General features: G+C 45.1%; 1 protein-coding gene across 1 annotated transcript; it reads right to left on the bottom strand.

Moving 5' to 3' along the window:
- Positions 1–377: 377 nt before the first annotated feature.
- TRAPPC4 (trafficking protein particle complex subunit 4) lies at positions 378–23,885 on the bottom strand. Its single transcript, XM_073656675.1, has 5 exons — positions 23,654–23,885; positions 7,186–7,360; positions 6,938–7,041; positions 3,674–3,800; positions 378–2,007 (listed from the first exon to the last, which is right to left on the bottom strand). Exons 1-5 carry the CDS (start codon positions 23,826–23,828, stop codon positions 1,929–1,931), a joined length of 660 nt encoding a protein of 219 aa, XP_073512776.1. The 5' UTR covers positions 23,829–23,885; the 3' UTR covers positions 378–1,928.
- Between the last annotated feature and the right edge of the window lie 1,469 nt (positions 23,886–25,354).

Here is a 25,354-nt window from a genome sequence, read left to right as displayed (position 1 = left end):
AGACTCATAAAAAAAATGTTGTGTGTTTCGCCATTGTCCAAGCAGTTCTCCTTATCTATCCAGTTTCTAAAGTCATCAAAACTATAAGTGAAGTCTGCTGTAGACGTAAGCGAGACATCTCCAGCCATTGGCTTTTGCCTTAGTGCTGTAATTGCATTTAGCTTACAATCCCGACCTGGAGGACGCACACACTGGATTCTGCACCATTACATCCATTAGTGGTCATAGTATTGCAAATATAGGAATTGTAAAATATAATGTGGCTGCTGAAAGGCTCCTCTCCATGTTCCAGGTGATGCTTCAGAAAAGAAGCTCCAGTGAAGTCTGTGATAAGGATCGGGCATTATCACAGTGAAAACATGATATAGTCACAGGAATAAAACTAATTAACATCAGATTTTATTGCATAATAGTGACATTAATATTAGAGTTGAGCAAAAAGATTTGCAGCAGCCATGATTGTCCACCAGCCATGTCAGTAGTCCATAGCCACCAAACCTCCTCCCCTGCCCGCATTTGCAGTGCTTCTTCTGATTAGTAAACCTGACACAACATCATCATTGCGGCATGACATACACATGATGTCCTACTAATCCGGTATCTGGTCCGGAAGCCACAGACTACTGACATGGCCACCAGACCAGGGTCCTCTGGATATTTTAACTACACTCTGATATCATACATGTAAGTACAGCAAAGAGTTGTAATATTATGTACACAATATGGATTGCTAGGAATGTCAAAGGAAATCTGTCAGTAGGATCAACCCTCCTAAGCCGTCTATAAGGGCATGTAGGTCATAGGAAGCTGAATAAAATGATACCCTGAGATCTGATGTCTTATTCCAGAGAATCTATTATTTTCTTATATGTAAATGAGCTGTTCCAGCCTATAGGCCGGACACTGATCTGCATGAGAATCTGTCTCCAGAGCTTATTGTAAATGATAGGAGTTATCAGTGTGAGACATGTAAAGGCTGACACTTTGTTCTCACACACAGCACTGCAGCAAGATCAGAACTAACAGTACAGCAGAGATTAACTATGTCTCAATGCAAATACATTTGCAGCTGCAGTTGTCCTGTGTGCTTCTGCAGCCAGCGCTGGAGGGAGGAGTACAGCAGAGCTGTCAGCACTGTGAGAAGAGAGATGCAAATGTGTTTGTAACGAGACAAGGTTCATCTCTGCTGTACTGTGTGAATTATAATCAGATACAGTTCTGCAGCAGAGCCGACAGCTATATGAGAGGATAACTGCTGCAGAAAATGTGTTTGTAGTGAGACAAAGTTAAGTTCTGCTGTACTGTTTTAATTGCAACTACACACAGCTCTACAGAGAGATCAGACTGTCAGTCATTACATGTTTCACACGGGTAACGCTCCCTTTCATTTAAAATAAGGTCTATGGGCCGGATACAGATCTTAGTGGATTCTCTGGACTAAGACATCAGATCACAGATATCAGGGTATAATTGTATTCAGCTTCCTATGACCCGCATGCCCATATAGACGGCTTAGGAGGGTTGATCCCACTATAGATTCCCATTAAGTATATTTTAGATGGTCTGAAAGGCTGCATCCGCAAAACAGAACATAAAAAGGAAACTTAGATGGTCAGAAATCCAAGTTCAATGTTATTATGATTGGCATCAAGTCTGATCACACACGTGGCATGTTGTACATTGTACCATTTTCAGACAACCGAAATGCCCAGAGTTCCTTACTGACAGATCAGCTTAGACACAGAAGATGGTAGGTCACATTTACTTATTGAACCCATAGTCATAAGTTACCAATTTTACAGTATATACAAGCATAGACAGTGCAGGTGTAACTCCTGAAGGGGGCACTGCAGACGTGCTGCCATTAAGGTTCCCACAAACGGCGATCCTTGCTCCCGCTTATTGTACGGTCAGATTGATTTCAGATGCTAAGAACTGGGTCCGTACGTCCCGGCTTTTTCTGCTACTTCCAGGGCGGACTTCAAGTTCTGATCAAAGAGTTCACATCTAAAAGAAACAGGTACAACATGTAGAGAAATTGCTTTTAGTTTTCCCAAACCCCTTTATCAATGGAAAATGCTTCAAGGGATATCCTCAAGTTAGGGATCTGTGGGATAGGGGATAACTTCTTGATTACTAGAGGCTTTACCGCTGAGACACACACCCATCCCAAGAAACATGACTCTGAAGAGCCCTGTGTGAATGAGCACTGCTGCTCCATTCATTCTTATGGGAGTGCCGAAGACCAGCTGAATGCAGCGCTCGCCTATCACTTAAGAATGAATGTAGCGGCAGTGCACAGGGTCGACACCACTTCTTGTACACAGGGCTCTTCAGAGCTCCGGTTCTCGGGATTAGTGCGGGCCCCAGCAGTCAGACCCCCCAGGGATCAGAAAGTTTTCTACGATCCCAAAATATCTCATATATAGTGAATAACTTCCTAACTTGATAATTACCCTTTTATTGGGAAACTGATAGCTGATTCATGCCGCCTGGATAATGGGCAGCATGAATCCAGCATTTCGGGCAGGTATGTTCAGGTATGAAATGCTGTGGCGTTTTGGAGAAATACATTTACAAGCCATTCAGGGACTATGCTGTTCGGGTAACTAGTCAAAGAGGCTGGTCCCCAGCAACTTCTCTATGCTCCACCTCAGTGACAGATCTCTACATACAAGTGTGTATAGGTAGAGACCTGTCAATCAAGAGTAGAGGGGCAGGGAGAACCTGCAAGGGAGCAGCCTCTTGGACTAGTCCCTGAAAGACGTAGTCCCCTGCCACATTGTCTAAACGTACAACGTTGCCTGAAATGACAGACTAGTGTCTGATACCAGCTGCCTGTGCTCCCGGGCAGCAGGTATCAGCTGTCAGGTTTGTTTTAACCCCGTCAGGGCTGGGTGATTTTCCACTTTTTTCCTCCCCTTCTTCCAACAGCCATAATATTTTTTTCCTTTGACACAGCTGTATCAGGGCTTGTTTTTTTATGGGACCAGTTGTATTTTGGATGAGACCATTCAAAATGAATGAAACAATATGAAGTGCAATGAAACTGAAAAAATGTCAATTCCACAGTTGTTTTTTCAGGTTTCATTCTTTAACAAGTTGTCCACTACTTTTACATTGATGCACCCCCGCCGATCAGCTGTTATCGGTGCTAGCGGTGGCGGCCGCCGGCCGGAAGTGCTCACCTGCGGGGCTCCGCCATCAAGTGGTAGTGGCCGCCGCGGTGTACTGCACATCCGCCTCCTACAGATAGGGCATCAGTGTAAAAGTAGTAGACAACCCCTTAAAGGCATTCATTGTGGCCATGCTAGCGGTGGTGGCCGCCGGCCGGAAGTGCTCACCTGCGGGGCTCCGCCATCAAGTGGTAGTGGCCGCCGCGGTGTACTGCACATCCGCCTCCTACGGATAGGGCATCAGTGTAAAAGTAGTAGACAACCCCTTTAAGGCATTCATTGTGGCCCACTCCATACACGTGCATCCTGACTGGCATGTACATGTACGACAGGATACGCAAAGGGGTTCAAGGTAATAGACGTCTCTTAATATGATCTATTAGGACATATGGACAATGGTTCACCGCTCTCTATGAGCCGCACAGTGCAGTGAAAGAGACTCCTGTTCTGGTGCACACGGACGCCCCATATATTACAGAGTAAGGGGTTTATCTTACCTAATTGGCATCTCCAAGGAGTAAAATGGGTTTTTAAGAGCGAAGTCAGAATACAGTTCATAAATCTTGCGGAGCAATGAATCTATGCCAGCCTGTCGTGGGTCCGAAAGCACCATGAACTTTATACCTTCAAAGAAAGAGCCGACAGATAATACATTTCAGTAACAGGGAGCAATATGTATACACACTCACATTATATATGTGGCCCATATTTTTCTAAAACTTTCCTGCATAGTAGAGGAGCTTCAAGTGATTATGGAGCTGCAGGAGCAGGGATCCGGCTGTCAGACACGGCCGGACTCCCAACAGAGAGAGCGGAGGGGGTTTATTACCGTCTTTGTCTTACTGATCGCTGTATACACAATAATGGGAAGGACTAATGTCACTTTCTCCTCCTGACCTAGTGATCATGGGATCGCTGGGTGCAGAGAGGGAGCAGGAGCTGCCAGGTCCTAGGAGACTCACTGAGCTCTGCTATGCAGCAGGAAGCTGAATTTCCCCTGTAACCGCGGCTAATATACCAGACCTGGTTACAGGGGAATATTAGATTTAAAAAAAAAAAAAAAGCATTTAAATGTTGAATTGCCCTGAAAGGTGTTTCAGGTCCTTATGGGGAGCACAATGTGTGAAATAAATGAAAAATAAATACATTAATAAATAAAAGCAAGAAAATGGTGCTGCCAAATTGATGTTACTAGCCCTGCCCCTGCTGTTAAAAACAAAAAAAAAATATATAAAATAATTATTATGGAAATGGGAACATTTAAAAAGTATTTTTGTGGCTATAAAGAAAAATGTAAAAAAGATACACGTACTTCCTTTACTCTCCTATGGATATCGGCCGTTATAGGCAAAAAAATACAATAAAAGAAGAGAATGTGAAAATAACAAACATTAGGCCCCATGTGTCATGAAAAAAGATGAATAAAGTACTTGAATATCCCCCAAAAAAGTAAAGCTCTTTAAACTGCATGTACGAAAAAAATCTGAAAATGTATTTATTCAGGAACAAGGGGAAATGGCCGGGTGCTGGGCTGTTTAAATAAGTCTGTGCCCATGACAAATCCCATTTCTGAGGAAACTAGACCATACAACACAGGAACAATAGAAGAATTCTCATCTAGGGCAAAAAAAAATCATTGCAGAGACTCAGGTGACATTAAACGGCATCATAGAGGCGAGAAGGACGGGCGCTGGTGCCCGGGATTTGTGCCCAACTCTATAGGCAATCAGTGGTGAGTGCTTCCACCTAGTGTTGGATACATGAAGCTGCACTCTTAACAGTTCAACTGCAGCTCAAGCTAAATGTATTGAGAAAGGGAAGAATTGTGGAGACAATCAGGGGCTAAGGATTGGGGTGAAGAGGACGCCTTGGAGCTTCATGGTGACAGCCTGGAAAAGAGAGGAGGTTCATAAATACTGGGGGGCTGCTATGACTTCTGGAAGGGGGGCACTGCGGTAACTATCACTGAGGTGGGCTCACATCTCATGACTTGCAGGAGAAGGAGATAAAAGCTGAAGTGACATGTAAGGCTCACACATTGATGGAGGACGCTTTCTCTGGTGCATCATTTGCTCCTAGTCCGGGTGTGGATTATGTCCAGACCTGCCCTATAACTAGTGTAATGTATAAGGGAACGAGCGACTGCAGGATCAAGTTGTCTAGGGAGACAAATAAAAAATACATTTTATAGATATACAGTTGACACCAGAAGTATCCATACACTATATAAAAAGACACATCTGCATGTTTTTCTCAATATCTGACATGAAATCAGAATAAACCTTTACCATTTTAGGTCAGTTAGGATTACCATCATTTTTAATATTTGCCAAATGCCAGAATAATGAGAGAGAGAGAATGTTTTAAGGCATTTTTATTACTTACTGCAAAGTCAAAAGCTTACATACATTTTATTAGCATTTAGTACCATTGCCCTTAAACTGAATGACTTGGGTCAAACATTTGGGATATCCTTCTCCCTTTTTCCTCCAAACGTAACGATGGTCATTATGCCAAAAAAAGTTAAATTTTAGTTTTATCAGACCACAGGACATGTCTTCAAAAATGAAGGTCTTTGTTCCTGTGTGTATTTGCAAACATTAATCTGGCTTTTTAATGTTTATTTTGGAGTAATGGCTTCACCTGGCAGAGTGACCTTTCAGCTCATGTTGATACAGTAGTCATTTCACTGTGGACATTGACACAATCTTACCAGCTTCCGCCATCATCTTCACAAGGTCTTTTGCTTTGGTCCTTGGGTTGATATACACATGTTGGACCAAAGCACGTTCATCTCTGGGACACAGAACTTCCTGAGCGGTATGATGGCTGGACATTCCCTTCTTGTTTGTACTTGTGTATAATTGTTTGTACAGATGGACGAGGCACCTTCAGGTATCTTCAAATTGTACCCAAGGATGAGCCAGAAGTCCATAATTCTCTTCCTGATATCTTGGCTGATTTCTTTAGACTTTCCCATGATGCTACACAAAGAAGCAGTGTTTTTCAGGTGTGCATTAAAATACATCCACAGGTGTGTCTGTAATTAACTCAGATGTTGCCAAAAGCGTATCAGAAGCTTCCAAACACATGACTTCATCATATGGGCATTCCAGAATTGTTTAAAGGCATAGTAATCTTAGTACATGGAAACTTTTGACTTTGCAGTAATAAAAATGCCTTAAAACATTCTCTCTCTCTCTCATTATTCTGGCATTTGGCAAATATTAAAAATGATGGTAATCCTAATTGACCTAAAACGGGAAAGGTTTATTCTGATTTCATGTCAGGTATTGAGAAAAACATGCATATGCATCTCTTTATATAGTGTATGGAAACTTCTGGTTTCAACTGTATATATATAAATCCACACATATATAAAAAAAAAAAAAATCACATCCCTCTCTTTTTCCTGAAACCCAAATTTCAAAATCTAAGAAAAAACATAAAAACCTAGCAGGAAATCATAACAGAAGTAGAAGAAACGCAGAGCGATGTTTGGTGCAAATTCCGACTTATTGAAAAGAAGAGTATGAAACCTATCCAAAATCAATTCCAATCGAACAGATCCTTACAGGGGCTATAAAGGTTGTACAGTCCTCGGAATGGGCCATAAGTATTAGATGTGCAGAATGTAGTGCTGTTTGCCAGCGCAGCACCATGCCGAGAGGACAGAACAATGTAAAATCCTGAATAACGCCTGTAATACAAAATCCCATCTCCTGTCCTCCCAGTAGAGACGTGCAGGAACGTCAGCTCACCTGTCAGGGTCTGGAAGCAGTGCAGCTTGAAGGTGTCAGTCTCCAGCATTTCTATTCCAGAACTTCCCGGTTCTGGGGAGAGTTGAGATCCGATGGCAAACAGCCTGCAGGCAGAGAATAAAGCCGGAACTTACAGATCTAACTGTGGTCCTTCGGAGGGTCTCAATCTCACAATCTGGCAGTATGGCAGTCAGACCAGGAAATGCTGCGCACCCCGGTGGCATATCCCACACACATCAATCACTCACGAGTGGAACATGGAGGCCAGCATAAGTTTCTCATTGGAAGTAAGCCGGGGTCGTCCAAAGCGGATGGAGAGGGGGTAGTTGGAGGGGGTGCCCAGGTACTCCAGAACTTCCTTCCCTTCTGCGGTGTATCTGCCATTCACATCTATCCCATTAATGGAGAGTACGGCGTGTCCCACTGGAAAGAGAAAGACGGACACCATAATGGTCAGATAAGCTCTCATGAAATGAGCAGTCATCTATAAGGCAGAGGAGCGAGACCACCACATTGCGGGGCCACAGAGGACATCCATCACTTCACTTTTGGGCCACATATTACAGTCAATTGATATAAATTGAGACGCTTATTCCTATAGGGTCACTGTGGACGGGAGACGCGGGATGAGGAAATCCAGCTGTTTCTCCATGTGCTCTTCACTGTCACAGATAACCATGGAGCAGGTACCACACAGATTAGGGACATTACTAGGGACGCTCCTCCTGGATTACCTGATGCTGCAAACAACATGACGGCAATCTCCCAACAAATGAGCCCAACGTCTATTCATCGAGAGATCGGATCATTTATTCCATCGGAAAAATCATTGCTATTGGCAGCACATTGTCCGATGCAAACAGGGAATAATGCTCTTCTGATAACGTGATACGGGCGGCGATCACGGGGGATGGACAGGGAATTTGTGCGGGAGGCGATCACAGGGGGAGGTAGGGCTGTTGTACGGGCGGCGATCACAAGGGGAGACAGGGTCGGCGATCACAGGAGGGGGCAGGGCCGTCGTACGGGCGGCGATCACGGGGGGGGGGGGACAGGGCCGTCGTACAGGCGGCGATCACGGGGGGGGGGGGGACACAGGGCCGTCGTACGGGCGGCGATCATGGGGGGGGGGAGAGACGAGAGACAGGGTCATCCTAGGGGCGGCGATCACGGGGGAAGGGGGACAGGGTCGTCGTAGGGGCGGCGAACCCGGTGGGGGGGTACAGGGCTGTCGTACGGGCAGCGATCATGTTGGGAGACAGGGTTGTCGTAGGGGCGGCGATCACATGGGGGGGTGGGGACAGGGCCATTGTACGGGCAGCGAACCCCGGGGGGGTGGGGGGGGGGAGACCAGGGCTGTCATATGGGCGGCGATGACGGGGGGGGGGGAGGGGGAGACACAGGGCCGTCATACGAGCAGCGATCACACAAGCAGAGCCATAATCTCAGTGATCATTTTAATTCCATCACCAGGTGCTGGCACAGGCAGGTGTACGAGCGCTGAACGACTTGTGTCTCGTCAGTCGGTGCTCGTTGATAGCGCACGGATGAGACGGAATCTACATGTCTGCATGCACCATCCCTGTGTCAGACATCGCTCCCGCACACAGGGATCCTCTCTGGTCAGGACTGGACGTCACTGATCAAAAATCTACCAGAGATCCAGAGACAAGTGGAAAGAACAATAAAGGTAACTCTGCACTGTTCTATTGATTAGCCATTCAGATTGCAGCTCTCATTCATATATGGTGATGACTGTACTGTCAGCAGCAACCTGATTGGTTAAGTGTCGCTCCTCCGTTCGCTCCCTGATGTCACAGTTTCAGCATACAGCGGGCAGTGCCGGTACGGTAGCGTCTAGATTGGAGTTGATTTCTTGAGGGGGAGGAGTGATTTCATTCTATCATGATTTCACCGGAAGGGGCGGGGCCTTCTCAGTCCAGTGGACACTATTCCACCTGCAGCTGCAGCAGTGCCGGGACAGGAGGACTGGTGATGAGGAGGTCGTGTTCAGCGTTGTGCTGTGAGGACTGAGGTCGGGAGAACTGACCATGTGAATAAATGCTGTGGAGGCATAAAGGGGGCTGTCTGGCTGGTGTGAGGGACATGGGGTATGTAGAGGGGCATCCAGGGGGCTTTGTGGCTGGTATGAGGGGCATGGGGTATGTAGAGGGGTATCCAGGGGGCTGTGTGGCTGGTGTGAGGAGGCACGGGATATGTAGAGAGGCATCCAGGGGGCTGGTGTGAGGGGGCATGGGGTATGTAGAGCGGCATCTAGGGGGCTGGTGTGAGGGGGCATGGGATATGTAGAGGGGCATCCAGGGGGCTGTGTGGCTGGTGTGAGGAGGCACGGGATATGTAGAGAGGCATCCAGGGGGCTGGTGTGAGGGGGCATGGGGTATGTAGAGCGGCATCCAGGGGGCTGGTGTGAGGGGGCATGGGATATGTAGAGGGGCATCCAGGGGGCTGTGTGGCTGGTGTGAGGAGGCACGGGATATGTAGAGAGGCATCCAGGGGGCTGGTGTGAGGGGGCATGGGGTATGTAGAGCGGCATCCAGGGGGCTGGTGTGAGGGGGCATGGGATATGTAGAGGGGCATCCAGGGGGCTGTGTGGCTGGTGTGAGGAGGCATTGGATATGTAGAGTGGCATCCAGAGGGCTGGTGTGAGGGGGCATGGGGTATGTAGAAGGGTATCCAGGAGACTGCGTGGCTGGTGTGAGGGGGCATGGGGTATGTAGAGGGGCATCCAGGGGGCTGCGTGGCTGGTGTGAGGGGGCATGGGGAATGTAGAAGGGCATCTAGGGGGCTGTGTGGCGGGTGTGAGGGGCTTGGGGTATGTAGAGGGGCATCCAGGGGGCTGGTGTGAGGTGGCATGGGGTATGAGGACGGTGGCCAACACAACCTCCTTAAAGACGATAGCACGCCATTTTAAAATCTGTCATGGGAGAAATCCTAAAACATTTATGGTATGTGGTATCAATGTCATCCATAGTGGCATTAGGGGTGGAAATGTAAAAAAGCTTCTGGCTCAAAGGGAAACCAAATGGATAGTGGAACTGGGAACAATGACGCCAAATGGCCTTAATGAGGCCCTGAGCTTCACCCCATTTCTTTATTAGATATAATCTTTGTGGTATTTTTAAACAATTGTATGTGTTGATTTTAATTTGTTTTCTTTGTTATTTGTAACGTTCTCCCTCCATAGTCTGTATGTACCATCTATATGGATCACCTACATATGGTTAATCAATATGAGGATACTACGAGCAACAATTAAATTGGACCAAGAAAATTTATTTTCCTACTGACAGAATCGTGTTGCAATTATAGGAAAATGATACTGCTTACTCTAACACATTTTTGCATTATTAAGTAGTTGCGTTACTATACTTGTCTAAATGCGTTGCTGTGTTGTTCTCTTTGGCGAGCGCGTGGGTGCTGTGCCTCCCCTTGCCTCTGCGTCATGCACGGCATCTGCATGGTGTCTGCGCATGTTGGGGGGCCATGGCAACGAGTCCAGGTTCCCTGTCATGAATGGTTCACCTTGATGGCCATGCATGACGAATCTGGCTCAGGTGGTTCAGCGCGCATGCGCTGATGGTCCAGGAGATGATTGGTCCATTCCGGTCACGTGACCGCAGGCCCTAAAGTATATTTAAACAGACATGGAAGGTCCTATTAAACAATCCCCCCGAGGAAGCTATAGGATATACCACGCGAAACACGCATTGGGGTCTTTGTTTATTCTGGGTGCTGAGACCTCATCTAATATGGGTAAGAGTGCAATATAATTCTTTAGCATTTTTTCATAGGGCACTATAGGCCATAGGGCACATGGTACATATCCATAGTGATGAAATATGCCATAATTTTGTACCAGTGCATAAATGACTTGAATACTAGCACTTATTGCACTTTGTCCCAATAGATATTTAACATCTGTTATTATGTTGTATAAGTGTCACCCAGTTTGGTTGTCTGTGTGTCGTCCTTTTTAATCAGGTTTGTCTTTTCTGTATATTGTTTACAATAAAGTTTTTTGATTCTTTGCCATATACTCTGTATTTGGTTCGTTTTTGCTATATAACAGCAGAAACAAGTCCCGGGGCGCCTCCCGCCAGGGAAAATATAGAAATAGTCCTTGGATGAGTTCAATGTATCCAGCAGGTGAGGGACACAACACAATCCCACGTGGCAGCTTCTATCAATCCACACACGCCGGGAGGATCTGGCCGCAGCCTGAGACCCTCCAGCATCGCATTGAAACGCATATTATCCGTGTCAGCACATTTGCACACACGGATAATATGCGTTTCAATGTGCGGATGGTACTAGGGTGTGGAGGACAGGAGACTCTCCTCCAGACCCGGGTACCATAGTACCTGTAAGAAAAAGGAATAAAATAAAAAATAAATATTATACTTACCTTCTGATGGCCCGTGGTGTCCTTGTCTTCACTTGCCGGCAGCGCGCTGTGGACTGAAGGACCTGCGCTGACGTCATAGTCATGTGACGGCAGGTCCTTCAGTGTACCACGAGCTGTCGGCAAGCCAGGACGGAGTGAAGCAAGACTCCGGGGGCCATCAGAGGGTAAGTATAGGTTTTTTTTTTTTTTTTTTACCATTCTTTCGGTCACAGTATATAAATCCATGCCGGTTGCATGGATTTATATAGTGTGACCAAGTTGTCAAGCACTTTCCAAGTGATGCTAAAATCGCTTGGAAAGCGCTTGTTAACCCGCATGCGGAAATGCAAGTGAAGAACGCTTCACATCCGCTTGTCCCTGGCAGGAAAAATGCATGTACAATCCGCATGTACAATCCGCATGTGTTTTTTCTGCCAGGGAGATGCAGAAATTGAGCATTTCTGCATCGTGGGCACATAGCCTTACACCCCTTACACTAAAGCAGGTTACATTACATAGAGTACATGAACACAGGCTGGGGAGGGACACACTGCTACAGTCATATTGGATAAAACATAAGTTGCTGAGGTTAGGACCACCAGGGACCCCAATGTTACTTAGGAAAGACTATGTCCATGTTAAATAAAATAATTTTCACATATGCATAGCACAGGTCTGTCCGTCCATTCATGGATTCTGTATGGGACTAATAAAAATAGGCCATCACAGCACTCGGCTATGTCATTTATGTATATAAATGCATACAAAATATTAACTACTCGAGCTAAATTGCTGCATTGTCGCCTTAAAGAACTATGCACCTGATTAATGTCTTGATGAGAGGGCGGAGGTGAAGGACGCAGCTCCTGATTCATTAAGAGACATATTCATCAGAAGCGTCTGATGGCTGGACAGCGCCTCCATGCTATGCCACTTACTGGAGTAGGATTTGTAGCGACCACCGCTGCTCATGATGAAGTTGCCAAACAGCAGTCATCACAACCCTGCCCACTTACCGATAAAAATGGCATTAGAAAGGAAAAAGTTGTAACGTTTTTACATAGTCTTCAGTTGCATCCAAATTATACGATTGAGCATTTTATAACAGAATTCTGGAGTAAAAACTATGATGAATAGGGTCCTATGGGTTTTGTTCTGTTTAAGCTGAGTTGATGCAGGTCTGTGCTATGACGTCAATTCAAGTTAAACCCTTTTATCTACAGGTGCATCTCACTAAATTAGAATATCATCAAAAAGTTACTTTGTCAGTTCTTCAATACAAAAAGTGAAACTCATATATAGAGTCATTACAGACAGAGTGATCTATTTCAAGTGTTTATTTCTGTTAATGTTGATTATGGCTTACAGCCAATGAAAACACAACAGTCATTATCTCAGTAAATTAGAATACTTTATAACAGCTTGAAAAATTATTTTAAAATCCGAAATGTTGGCCTACTGAAATGTATGGTCAGTAAATGCACTCAGTACTTGGTCGGGGCTCCTTTTGCATCAATTACTGCATCAATGCGGCGTGGCATGGAGGCGATCAGCCTGTGGCACTGCTGAGGTGTTATGGAAGCCCAGGTTGCTTTGATAGCAGCCTTCAGCTTGTCTGCATTGTTGGGTCTGATGTCTCTCATCTTCCTCTTGACAATACCCCATAGATCATCTATAATAGATTCTCTATGGGGTTAAGGTCAGGTGAGTTTGCTGGCCAATCAAGCACAGTGATACTGTTGTGTAAACCAGGTATTGGTACTTTTGGCAGTGTGGACAGGGGCTAAGTCCTGCTGGAGAATGACATTTCCATCTCCAAAAAGCTTGTCAGCAGAGGGAAGCATGAAGTGCTGTAAAATTTCCTGGTAGACGGCTGCGCTGACTTTGGTATTGATAAAACACAGTGGAACTACACCAGCAGATGACATGGCTCCCCAAACCATCACTGATTGTGGAAACTTCACACTAGACCTCCAGCAGCTTGGATTGTGGCCTCTCCACTCTTCCTCCAGACTCTGGGACCTTGTGGAGTGTGTCAATGACTGCCTTCTGGACATCTGTCAAGTCAGCAGTCTTCCCCATGATTGTGGAGCCTACTGAAACAGACTAAGGGACCTTGTTAAATGCTTAGAAAGCCTTTGTAGGTGTTTTTTGTTAATTATTCTAATTTACCGAGATAATGACCTTTGTGTTTTCAATGGCTGTAAGCCATAATCATCAACATTAACAGAAATAAACACTTGAAATAGATCACACTGTTTGTAATAACTCTATATAATATAGGAGTTTCACTTTTTGTATTGAAGAACTGAAATAAATTAACTTTTTGATGATATTCTAATTTAGTGAGATGCACCTGTATTATAATTATCACACCAGTACACCTGTTTTCTCATTTGCAAGATTTAAGTAAACCTTGTATGATATCTTTTTCATTTGTGAATGTCCTTATACTTTCAAGCAGAACCTAGCCACCCCACAATACAATAACCCATCGATCACTACAAACCCTCCGTTTTCCATGGATATCCATATTATGGACTGTGTATACGTTTCTTTTGCCTGAACTGCGCACCCCTCGGTGAAGACAGTGAGTTTTTTGGTGGCAGCTTATGGTCGGCTCAGGATATGAACACCCCCTGATCTGCTTGAAAATATAACTGAAATAAAATGTTGAGAAAAAATTTCAAATATCACGTTGACCCTTCAAGTCACTGTCTTGTAAATCTTTATCACTTCTCCACAGAATAGGTGATTGGTCTGAAATCACTCAGGGGGTAAAGAGACTCTGTCATCACAGACTAACTAATCAAACCAATCGCAGCCCCTCAGTATATCATGGCACCCTGTATTTTGATTGGCAGCTGTAGCTTTATAGACTCGAGCGGGGGTCTCAAACATTTGGCCACAGGGGCTGCTTCATGCAGCCCGCAGGCACCATACACCTTGAGGATTGTGGCACGTCAGCACTTTTTCAGTGAAAAATATTGCAGGCGCCGTGCACAGACAAGCTCTTTGCTCAGCTATACCAATGCCAACTGTGGGTCAATCACAGGCCAGCAGCTAATGTCTGCAGGGGACCAGGATGGGAACAGTACTAGAAGATGAGGATCAGGATCTTGACATTACTGCAGAGACATTACTACAAAAAGGGGACCAGGAAGGGACACGTTACTATGAGATAGGGAGCCGAATGGTGAGATTGCTACAAGAAGGGGACCAGGTTGGAGGATATTTCTATAAGATGGCCATGATGGGGGACAATAAAACAAGATGGAGGACATAAGCACAAGATAAGGGACCATGATGGGGACATTACTACAAGATGTTGGCCAAAATTACTAATAGTAAGATCGTATTACAAAAAGGGGCTAAAGTGTAAAAGAAAACAAAAAAAATTCTAAATATTGGCTTAAATTTTTTAGTGCCAATAAAAATGTTTTTTTATAAATAAACTAAAATAAAGCCAACAAAGTGCACACTTGTTATCGGTCATCTGTAATGACCCAAGCTATAAAATTATTATACCCCATAACAGAAAATAAATAAATCTGCAAAAAATATTATAAACAAGTGATCAAAAGGTGTATACAACCCCTGGCAAAAAAATTCTGGAATCACCGGGCTCGGAGGATGTTCATTCAGTTGTTTAATGTTGAAAAAAAGCAGATCACAGACATGGCACAAAACTAAAGTCATTTCAAATGGCAACTTTAGGGCTTTAAGAAACACTAAAAGAAATCAAGACTAAAAATGTGGTACTCAGTAAGGGTAATTTTTTTCAGACCAAGCAGAGGGAAAAAATTATGGAATCACTCAATTCTGAGGAAAAAATTATGGAATCATGAAAAACAAACACACAAAAGAACACTCCAATACATCACTAGTATTTTGTTGCACCACCTCTGGCTTTAATAACAGCTTGCAGTCTTTGAGGCATGGACTTAATGAGTGACAAACAGTACTCTTCATCAATCAGGCTCCAACTTTCTCTGACTGCTGTTGCCAGATCAGCTTTGCAGGTTGGAGCCTTGTCATGGACCATTTTCTTCAACTTCCACCAAAGATTTTCAATTGGATTGAGATCCGGACTATTTGCAGACCATGACATTGACCTTATGTGTCTTCTTTCAAGGAATGTTTTCACAGTTTTTGCTCCATGGCAGGATGCATTATCATCTTGAAAATGATGTCATCATCCCCAAACATCCTTTCAATTGATGGGATAAGAAAACTGTCCAAAATATCAATGTAAACTTGGTCATTTATTGAAGATGTAATGAGAGCCATCTCCGAAGTGCCTTTACCTGACATGCAGCCCCATATCATCAATGACTGTGGAAATTTGCATGTTCTCTCATGCAGTCATCTTTATAAATCTTATTGGAACGGCACCAAACAAAAGTTCCAGCATCATCACCTTGCCCAATGCAGATTTGCGATTCATCACTGAATATGACTTTCATCCAGTCATCCACAGTCCACAATTGCTTTTCCTTAGCCCATTGTAACCTTGTTTTTTCTGTTTAGGTGTTAATGATGGCTTTTGTTTAGCTTTTCTGTATGTAAATCCCATTTCCTCTAGGCGGTTTCTTACAGTTCGGTCACAGACATTGACTCCAGTTTCCTCCCATTCGTTCCTCATTTGTTTTGTTGTGCATTTCCTGTTTTGGAGACATATTGCTTTAAGTTTCTGGTCTTGACGCTTTGATGTCTTCCTTGGTCTACCAGTATGTTTGTTTTTAACAACCTTTCCATGTTGTTTGCATTTGGTTCAGATTTTAGACACAGCTGACTGTGAACAACCAACATCTTTTGCAACTTTGCGTGACGATTTACCTTCTTTTAAGAGTTTTAGAATCCTCTCCTTTGCTTCAATTGACATCTCTCGTGTTGGAGCCATGATTCATGTCAGTCCACTTGGTGCAACAGCTCTCCAAGGTGTGATCACTCCTTTTTAGATGCAGACTAACGAGCAGATCTAATTTGATGCAGGTGTTAGTTTTGGAAATGAAAATTTACAGGGTGATTCCATAATTTTTTCCTCAGAATTGAGTGATTCCATAATTTTTTCCCTCTGCTTGGTCTGAAAAAAAAATTACCCTTACTGAGTACCACATTTTTAATCTTGATTTCTTTTAGTGTTTCTTAAAGCCCTAAAGTTGCTATTTCAAATGACTTTAGTTTTGTGCCATGTCTGTGATCTGCTTTTTTTCAACAACTTTAAACAACTGAATGAACATCCTCCGAGCCCGGTGATTCCATAATTTTTGCCAGGGGTTGTAGAATGGAGTTTCTGTACAGAGGACGTCCTCATACACAGTACATTGTGCCCACAAATCATGGACCTCAGTGCAGCAGCTCAATCTTGTCATCTCTGTGCTGAGACATCTAGATTGGAGTTGCTGCAGGGTGTTTTATTATTTCTTGGCAGACATTTTACAAGATTACAGCCACAATTCATGAAGAAATAAATTTTGCATGCCAGTATTAATAAAAGGTGAGAGGCAGAAAGCTGGACCACTTTTTTTTTGTTAAATTAAAAAATTAGTTTTTTTTTTATATTATCACTTTTCATAGTTTAAAATCTTACACAAAGCTCTGATTGTTCATGTTTGACAAAATTTTACTTTTCTTGTTTGTCCACCAGTCCTGGCCAGCACCAGCATTTTGAAGAGCGGGTGGACATATGCAGGGAGGTCGTGAGCGTGACGGAGCGCAGCCGACAACATTATCATAATTTACATCACAAAAGTGGCAAAAATTATCACATAAATGTTGTCTAGCTCCGCCCACTCTTCAGAAATGTCGCTGCTGTGGCTGTGATTGGTGGAAATACAGTAAAAGTCAAATTTTGGCAAAACTGAACAATCAGTGCTGTGTGTAATTATGTATGTCACAAAAAGTAACAATACATACATACATACATCCATCTATAATTCCTATGCCACTAGATTGGAATCTATGAGGAGCTCCTGGAATTAACTCCATTCTGGAGGTTTCAGTCATGAGTAGTGTTAAGCATTCCGATACTGAAATAACGGGTATCGACCGATATTCGCAGTATCGGAGTTCCGATACTTTTAGAATATCGAATACCGGAATCGGAAGTTCCCATAATGCCTGCGCTCTGCAGTGTCTCTGAAGGATGACAAGCTGGATGGCAGCGCTCAGCTTACTGTACTTGTCATTTAGTGTTAAAGGATTTATTAAAAAAAATAACAGTGTTTTCATGCACCGTCTCTTTAAAAAAGCCGGCCGGCAATTCAGCAGCGGCACACATCGGTACCCGACAATTTACAGCAGAAAGAATAGAGCATCACACATAGAAACATGTCAGTCACATATATAAGAAGTGATAGTGTTGATTACTGTACTTGTCATTTAGTATTAAAATAAAGGATTTATTAAAAAAAAATTGGCATGGGGTTCCCCGTAATTTTAGTCTCTAGCGGAGGTGAAGCAGACGGCTGGGGCAGATGTTTGAAGCCTGGGAAGGGGGTAATACCCACAAAGCTTCCCAGGCTACTAATATCAGCCCCCAGCTGAATACCTAGCTTTTACTAGCTATTAAAATGGGGGACCCCAAAAAAAATGACGTGGGGTCTCCCCTATTTTAATAGCTAGCAAAGGCTAGGCAGACAGCTGGGGGCTGATATTAATAGCCCAGGAAGGGTACCATGAATATTGGCCCCCTCCCAGGCTAGAAACACCAGCCGTCAGCCGCCCCAGAAATGGCGCATCCATAGGATGCGCCAATTCTGGCACTTAGCCTCGCTCTTCCACGCTGCCCTGTAGCGGTGGCAGTGGGGTAATAGGGCTGGGGTTGATGTCAGCTTATAATGCCAGCTGACATCAAGCCCAGGTTAGTAATGGAGAGGCGTCTATAACACACACCCATTACTAACCCCATAGTCAAAGTTAAAAAAAAAACACAACACCCAGAATAAAGTCCTTTAATTGAAATAAACACACAATTCTTTAATGTTCTAAATTAAACCATACTTACCATCATGCCCATTCCAGCTGAAGCCAACGATCTCCTGCAATAAAACTAAAATAATAAAGCAACATCATCCTTACCTTTCCATGGTTCCCACGACGGCTCCAGCTCTGCTACATTCACATGACAGGCTGGATCGCAGCCAAAAGCTGCCATCCAGCTTGCCATGCCACAGACACTGAGAAGCGCAGGCATGCTTGCGCTCCTCAGTGTCTCGCTGTGAAGGCATAAAGATGAGCCGAGGTCTTGTCCAATGAACTAGGCTCACCTCATGCACATCACTGACAGTGTGGGAAAATTCTCCTGCACTTGCAGTGAGCGTGAGAGAATCCTCCTGCTGAAGCACTGAGCGCAGGAGAATTTTCCCACGCTGTCAGTGACGTGCATGAGGTGAGCTTATGTCCAATGAACTCAGCTCACCTCATGCACATCACTAACAGCGTGGGAGAATTCTCCTGCGCTCAGCGCTTGAGCAGGAGAATTCTCCCACGCTGGGATGGCATTGAGATGACAGGCTGGATCACAGCTGAGCGCTGCCATCCAGCTTGTCATCCTTCAGAGACACTGCAGAGCAAGCATGCCTGCGCTCTGCAGTGTCTATGAAGGATGGCAGCGCTCAGCTGCCATCCAGCCTGTCAACTCAATGCCATCCCAGCGTGGGAGAATTCTCCTGCTGAAAAGCTGAGGGCAGGAGAATTTTCCCAAGCTGTCAGTGACGTGCATGAGGTGAGCTGAGTTCATTGGATATGACCTCGGCTCATCTGGATGCCGTCACAGCCAGACACTGAGGAGCACAAGCATGCCTGCGCTTCTCAGTGTCTGCGGCATGGCAAGCTGGATGGCAGCTTTCGGCTGCGATAGAGCCTGTCATGTCACTGTAGCACAGCTGAAGCTGTCGTGGGAACCATGGAAAGGTAAGGATGAGGTTGCTTTATTATTTTACTTTTATTGCAGAAGACATTGGCTTCAGCTGGAATGGGCGTGATGGTAAGTATGGTTTAATTTAGAACATTAAAAAATTGTGTGTTTATTTCAATTAAAGGACTTTAATCTGGGTGTTGTGTTTTTTTTAAATACTTTACTAGAAATTCATGGCGGTCATGTCTAATATTGGCGAGACCCCATGAATTTCGGGCTTAGGGCCAGCTGATAATGCCTAGCTGGCCCTAACCCCTTTATTACCCAGTGAGCCACCGCACCAGGGCCCTGGATGAGTTGGGTACAGCGCCAGAAGATGGCGCTTCTATGAAAGCGCCATTTTCTGGGGTGGCTGCGGACTGCAATTTGCAGCAGGGGGGGGGGGCCCGAGAAAGCTTGGGCCTCCCTGCGATGCGGATTCCAGCCCCCAGCTGCCTAGTTGTACCTGGCTGGACACAAAAATAGGGCGAAGCCCCACGTATTTTTTTTTTTTTAATTATTTCATGAAATTCATGAAATAATAAAAAAAAAGGGCTTCCCTATATTGTTGTGTCCGGCCAGGTACAAATAGGCATCTGGTGGTTGGGGGCAGCCCGTTCCTGGATGCTGTACCTGGCTGGCATACAAAAATATGGCATGCTTGCGCTCTGCAGTGTCTCTGAAGGATGACAAGCTGGATGGCAGCGCTCAGCTATGATCCAGCCTGTCATAGCAATGCCATCCCAACGTGGGAGAATTCTCCTGCTCAAGTGCTGACGGCAGGAGAATTCTCCCAAGCTGTCAGTGACGTGCATGAGGTGAGCTGAGTTCATTGGACATGAGCTCACCTCATGCACGTCACTGACAGCGTGGGAAAATTCTCCTGCTCTCAGCGCTTCAGCAGGAGAATTCTGTCCCCGCTGACTGCAAGCGCAGGAGAATTTTCCCACGCTGTCAGTGACGTGCATGAGGTGAGCTCAGTTCATTGGACATGACCTCGGCTCATCTTTATGCCGTCACAGCGAGACACTGAGGAGCACAAGCATGCCTGCGCTTCTCAGTGTCTGCGGCATGGCAAGCTGGATGGCAGCTTTTAGCTGCGATCCAGCCTGTCATGTGAATGTAGCAGAGCTGAAGCTGTCGTGGGAATCATGGAAAGGTAAGGATGATGTTGCTTTATTATTTTACTTTTATTGCAGAAGACATTGGCTTCAGCTGGAATGGGCGCGATGGTAAGTATGGTTTAATTTAGAACAATAAAGAATTGTGTGTTTATTTCAATTAAAGGACTTTATTCTGGGTGTTGTTTTTTTTTTAACTTTGACTATGGGGTTAGTAATGGGGGTGTCTTATAGACGCCTCTCCATTACTAACCTGGGCTTGATGTCAGCTGGCATTATAAGCTGACATCAACCCCAGCCCTATTACCCCACTGCCACTGCTACAGGGCAGTGGGAAGAGCGAAGCTAAGTGCCAGAGTTGGCACATCCTATGGATGCGCCATTTCTGGGGCGGCTGACGGCTGGTGTTTCTAGCCTGGGAGGGGGCCAATATTCATGGCACCCTTCCTGGGCTATTAATATCAGCCCCCAGCTGTCTGCCTAGCTTTGGCTAGCTATTAAAATAGGGGGGACCCCACGTCATTTTTTTGGGGGTCCCCCATTTTAATAACTAGTAAAGGCTAGGTATTCAGCTGGGGGCTGATATTAGTAGCCTGGGCAGCTCCGTGGGTATTACCCCCTTCCCAGGCTTCAAACATCTGCCCCAGCCGTCTGCTTAAACTCCGCTAGAGACTAAAATTACGGGGAACCCCACGCCAATTTCTTTTTTAATAAATCCTTTATTTTAACACTAAATGACAAGTCCAGTAACCAACACTATCACTGTACTTATTATATATGTGACTGACATGTTTCTATGTATCTAATCTATGTGTGATGCTCTATTCTTTCTATTCTAAATTGTCGGGTATCGATGCTGAATTGCCGGCCGGCTTTTTTAAAGAGAAGGTGCATGAAAACACTATTCTTTTTTTTAATAAATCCTTTAACACTAAATGACAAGTACAGTAAGCAACACTGTCACTGTACTTCATATATACGTGACTGACATGTTTCTATCTATCTAATCTATGTGTAATGCTCTATTCTTTCTGTTCTAAATTGTCGGGTACTGGTGTATGCCGCTGATGAATTGCCGGCTTTTCATGTAATACATTCTACATTATTCTTAGTTGTTTTCCTTCATGTAGAATTAACCTACAAGGAAAGAAAGGATTTATTTTCATTCCGATATTTGTGTCCCATTGACTTGCATTGGTTTCCGGTATCGGAATCGGCGACATCTGATATTTTTTGGGTATCGGTCCGATCCAATCCGATCCGATATTTCCCGATATCGGAAGGTATCGCTCAACACTAGTCATGAGCCGTCTAGATTGGATTTGATCCTATGAGGACATTGCTCCAGCAACTCCATTCTAGTCAGGTCAGCAATGAACTGTACAGAATAGAGGCTACAGGGAGATCATCTAAAAATCTACTCTGATCTAGACAGCTCACTAGTGAATCAGCTAGAATGCAGTTGTTAAAATGAGGGTCCTCAAAAAATCCACTCCGATCCAATGTTGTAAATTATGAGGACTGTGCTGCTGCGCTCTGTTATGTTTCTCCCCGCGAAGCTCCGCTCACTCTTTGAAAAACTCAATTCCAGTCACCTCAGCACCAAACTGTACAGATTGGAGACTACAGGGAGATCCTCAAAATACCCACTCCGATCTAGACGGCTCTCTAGTGAATCAGCTAGAATGGAGTTACTAAAATGAGGTCCTCAAAAAATCCACTCCAATACAATGTTGTAAATTATGAGGACTCTGTTGCTGCGCTCTGTTACGTTACTCCCCGCGTAAAACTGAACGATCAGCGCTGTGTGATTATTTATATTACAAAAAGCGATAATAAAATGCAAGTTTGATTAATCATGAAAAAAATAAAATGTTGCCCTTTGGAAATACGTAATAAATATAACAGTTTGAGCAAGTACTTAAAAAATAAAAACATGAAATCATTACAATTATAAAGCTGATATATATCTACAATGTGTGTACATTCCAATTCCACTACATTGCAGGCTATGAGGATCCGGGAATCTGCTCCATTCTGGACATTGGAGGTGATTTTTTGAGGAACATCACTGTAGAAACTGAACTGTCTAGAATGGAGAAGCTGCAGAGAGATCATCAAAAGATCAACTCCGATCTAGTCACCTCACCAGTGAACCGTCTAGAGTGGAGATGCTGGAATGAGGACCACAAAATATCCGCTCCGATCCAGTCACTTCAGTAGTGAGCCACCTAGAGTGGAGATGCTGGAATGAGGACCACAGAATATCCCTCCGATCCAGTCACTTCAGTAGTGAGCCACCTAGAGTGGAGATGCTGGAATGAGGACCACAAAATATCCCTCTGATCCAGTCACTTCAGTAGTGAGCCGTCTAGAGTGGAGATGCTGGAATGAGGACCACAAAATATCCCTCCGATCCAGTCACTTCAGTAGTGAGCCACCTAGAGTGGAGATGCTGGAATGAGGACCACAGAATATCCCTCCGATCCAGTCACTTCAGTAGTGAGCCACCTAGAGTGGAGATGCTGGAATGAGGACCACAAAATATCCCTCTGATCCAGTCACTTCAGTAGTGAGCCGTCTAGAGTGGAGATGCTGGAATGAGGACCACAAAATATCCCTCCGATCCAGTCACTTCAGTAGTGAGCCACCTAGAGTGGAGATGCTGGAATGAGGACCACAGAATATCCCTCCGATCCAGTCACTTCTGTAGTGAGCCGTCTAGAGTGGAGATGCTGGAATGAGGACCACAAAATATCCGCTCCGATCCAGTCACTTCAGTAGTGAGCCACCTAGAGTGGAGATGCTGGAATGAGGACCACAAAATATCCCTCTGATCCAGTCACTTCAGTAGTGAGCCGTCTAGAGTGGAGATGCTGGAATGAGGACCACAAAATATCCCTCCGATCCAGTCACTTCAGTAGTGAGCCACCTAGAGTGGAGATGCTGGAATGAGGACCACAGAATATCCCTCCGATCCAGTCACTTCAGTAGTGAGCCACCTAGAGTGGAGATGCTGGAATGAGGACCACAGAATATCCCTCTGATCCAGTCACTTCAGTAGTGAGCCACCTAGAGTGGAGATGCTGGAATGAGGACCACAGAATATCCCTCTGATCCAGTCACTTCAGTAGTGAGCCGTCTAGAGTGGAGCTGATAAAATGAGGCCTCAAAAAATCAACTCCAAACGGCTCAATGGTGAATCAGATAGAATGGAGTTGATTGTTTGAGGACCACAAATAATCAACTCCAAACTAGATGCAACCGTACAGGCCGCTCCCATCTCTCACCTTTGATTCCGTCCCTTTGTCCGAATGACACCAGCACCCGCTCATCGTGCACCTTCAGAACCAGATCCAGCGGGAAACTGAACGTCTTCTCCGTCTCTGCGCGCGGGCTCTGGTTGTCCAGCTGATAGATGAGGCCGCCAGCCTTATTCACCACATACACACTGAAGATCGCCATGTTTGCGTGGTCTTTGCGGTCATCTGATCTGTAGCCCAAACGTCACTTCCGGGTCCAGAGGCTGATGGGAAATGTAGTTTTATTATGGAGAAATCTTATCACTGAGAAAAGCTAGGAGCCTCCGAGCTGTACTATAGCGAGAGAGTCCCAGGGCATGTTGGGATGTGTAGTGTCAGTCAGTGCTGGGATGTGTAGTGTCAGTCAGTGCTGGGATGTGTAGTGTCAGTGCTGGGACGTGCAGTGCTGGGACGTGTAGTGTCAGTGTCGGTATATGTAGTGTCAGTGTCGGTATATGTAGTGTCAGTGCCGGGACGTGTAGTGTCAGTGTTGTTATATGTAGTGTCAGTGCCGGGACGTGTAGTGTCAGTGTCGGTATGTGTAGTGTCAGTGCTGGGATGTGTAGTGTCAGTGCTGGGATGTGTAGTGTCAGTGCTGGGATGTGTAGTGTCAGTGCTGGGATGTGTAGTGTCAGTGCCGGCATGTGTAGTGTCAGTGCTGGGATGTGTAGTGTCAGTGCCGGGACGTGTAGTGTCAGTGTCGGTATATGTAGTGTCAGTGTCGGTATATGTAGTGTCAGTGTCGGTATATGTAGTGTCAGTGTCGGTATATGTAGTGTCAGTGTCGGTATATGTAGTGTCAGTGTCGGTATGTGTAGTGTCAGTGTCGGTATGTGTAGTGTCAGTGCCGGGATGTGTAGTGTCAGTGCCGGGATGTGTGGTGTCAGTGCTGGGATGTGTGGTGTCAGTGTCGGTATGTGTAGTGTCAGTGTCGGTATGTGTAGTGTCAGTGCCGGGATGTGTAGTGTCAGTGCTGGGATGTGTAGTGTCAGTGCCGGGACGTGTAGTGTCAGTGTCGGTATATGTAGTGTCAGTGTCGGTATATGTAGTGTCAGTGTCGGTATATGTAGTGTCAGTGTCGGTATGTGTAGTGTCAGTGTCGGTATATGTAGTGTCAGTGTCGGTATATGTAGTGTCAGTGTCGGTATGTGTAGTGTCAGTGCTGGGACGTGCAGTGCCGGGACGTGTAGTGTCAGTGTCGGTATATGTAGTGTCAGTGTTGGTATATGTAGTGTCAGTGTCGGTATATGTAGTGTCAGTGCCGGGATGTATAGTGTCAGTGCCGGGATGTGTAGTGTCAGTGCTGGGATGTGTGGTGTCAGTGCTGGGATGTGTAGTGTCAGTGCCGGGACGTGTAGTGTCAGTGTCGGTATATGTAGTGTCAGTGTCAGTATATGTAGTGTCAGTGTCGGTATATGTAGTGTCAGTGTCGGTATGTGTAGTGTCAGCGTCGGTATATGTAGTGTCAGTGTTGGTATATGTAGTGTCAGTGTCGGTATATGTAGTGTCAGTGTCGGTATATGTAGTGTCAGTGTCGGTATATGTAGTGTCAGTGTCGGTATATGTAGTGTCAGTGTCGGTATGTGTAGTGTCAGTGCTGGGACGTGCAGTGCCGGGACGTGTAGTGTCAGTGTCGGTATATGTAGTGTCAGTGCTGGGACGTGCAGTGCCGGGACGTGTAGTGTCAGT

This window comes from Phyllobates terribilis, unplaced genomic scaffold, assembly GCF_046119375.1.
Source record: "Phyllobates terribilis strain yellow unplaced genomic scaffold, ASM4611937v1 Scaffold_12__6_contigs__length_324123572, whole genome shotgun sequence".
Classification (NCBI taxonomy): domain Eukaryota; kingdom Metazoa; phylum Chordata; class Amphibia; order Anura; family Dendrobatidae; genus Phyllobates; species Phyllobates terribilis.
Note: the sequence above shows the minus strand (reverse complement) of the source record. Positions and strands in the feature narration are given on the sequence as shown.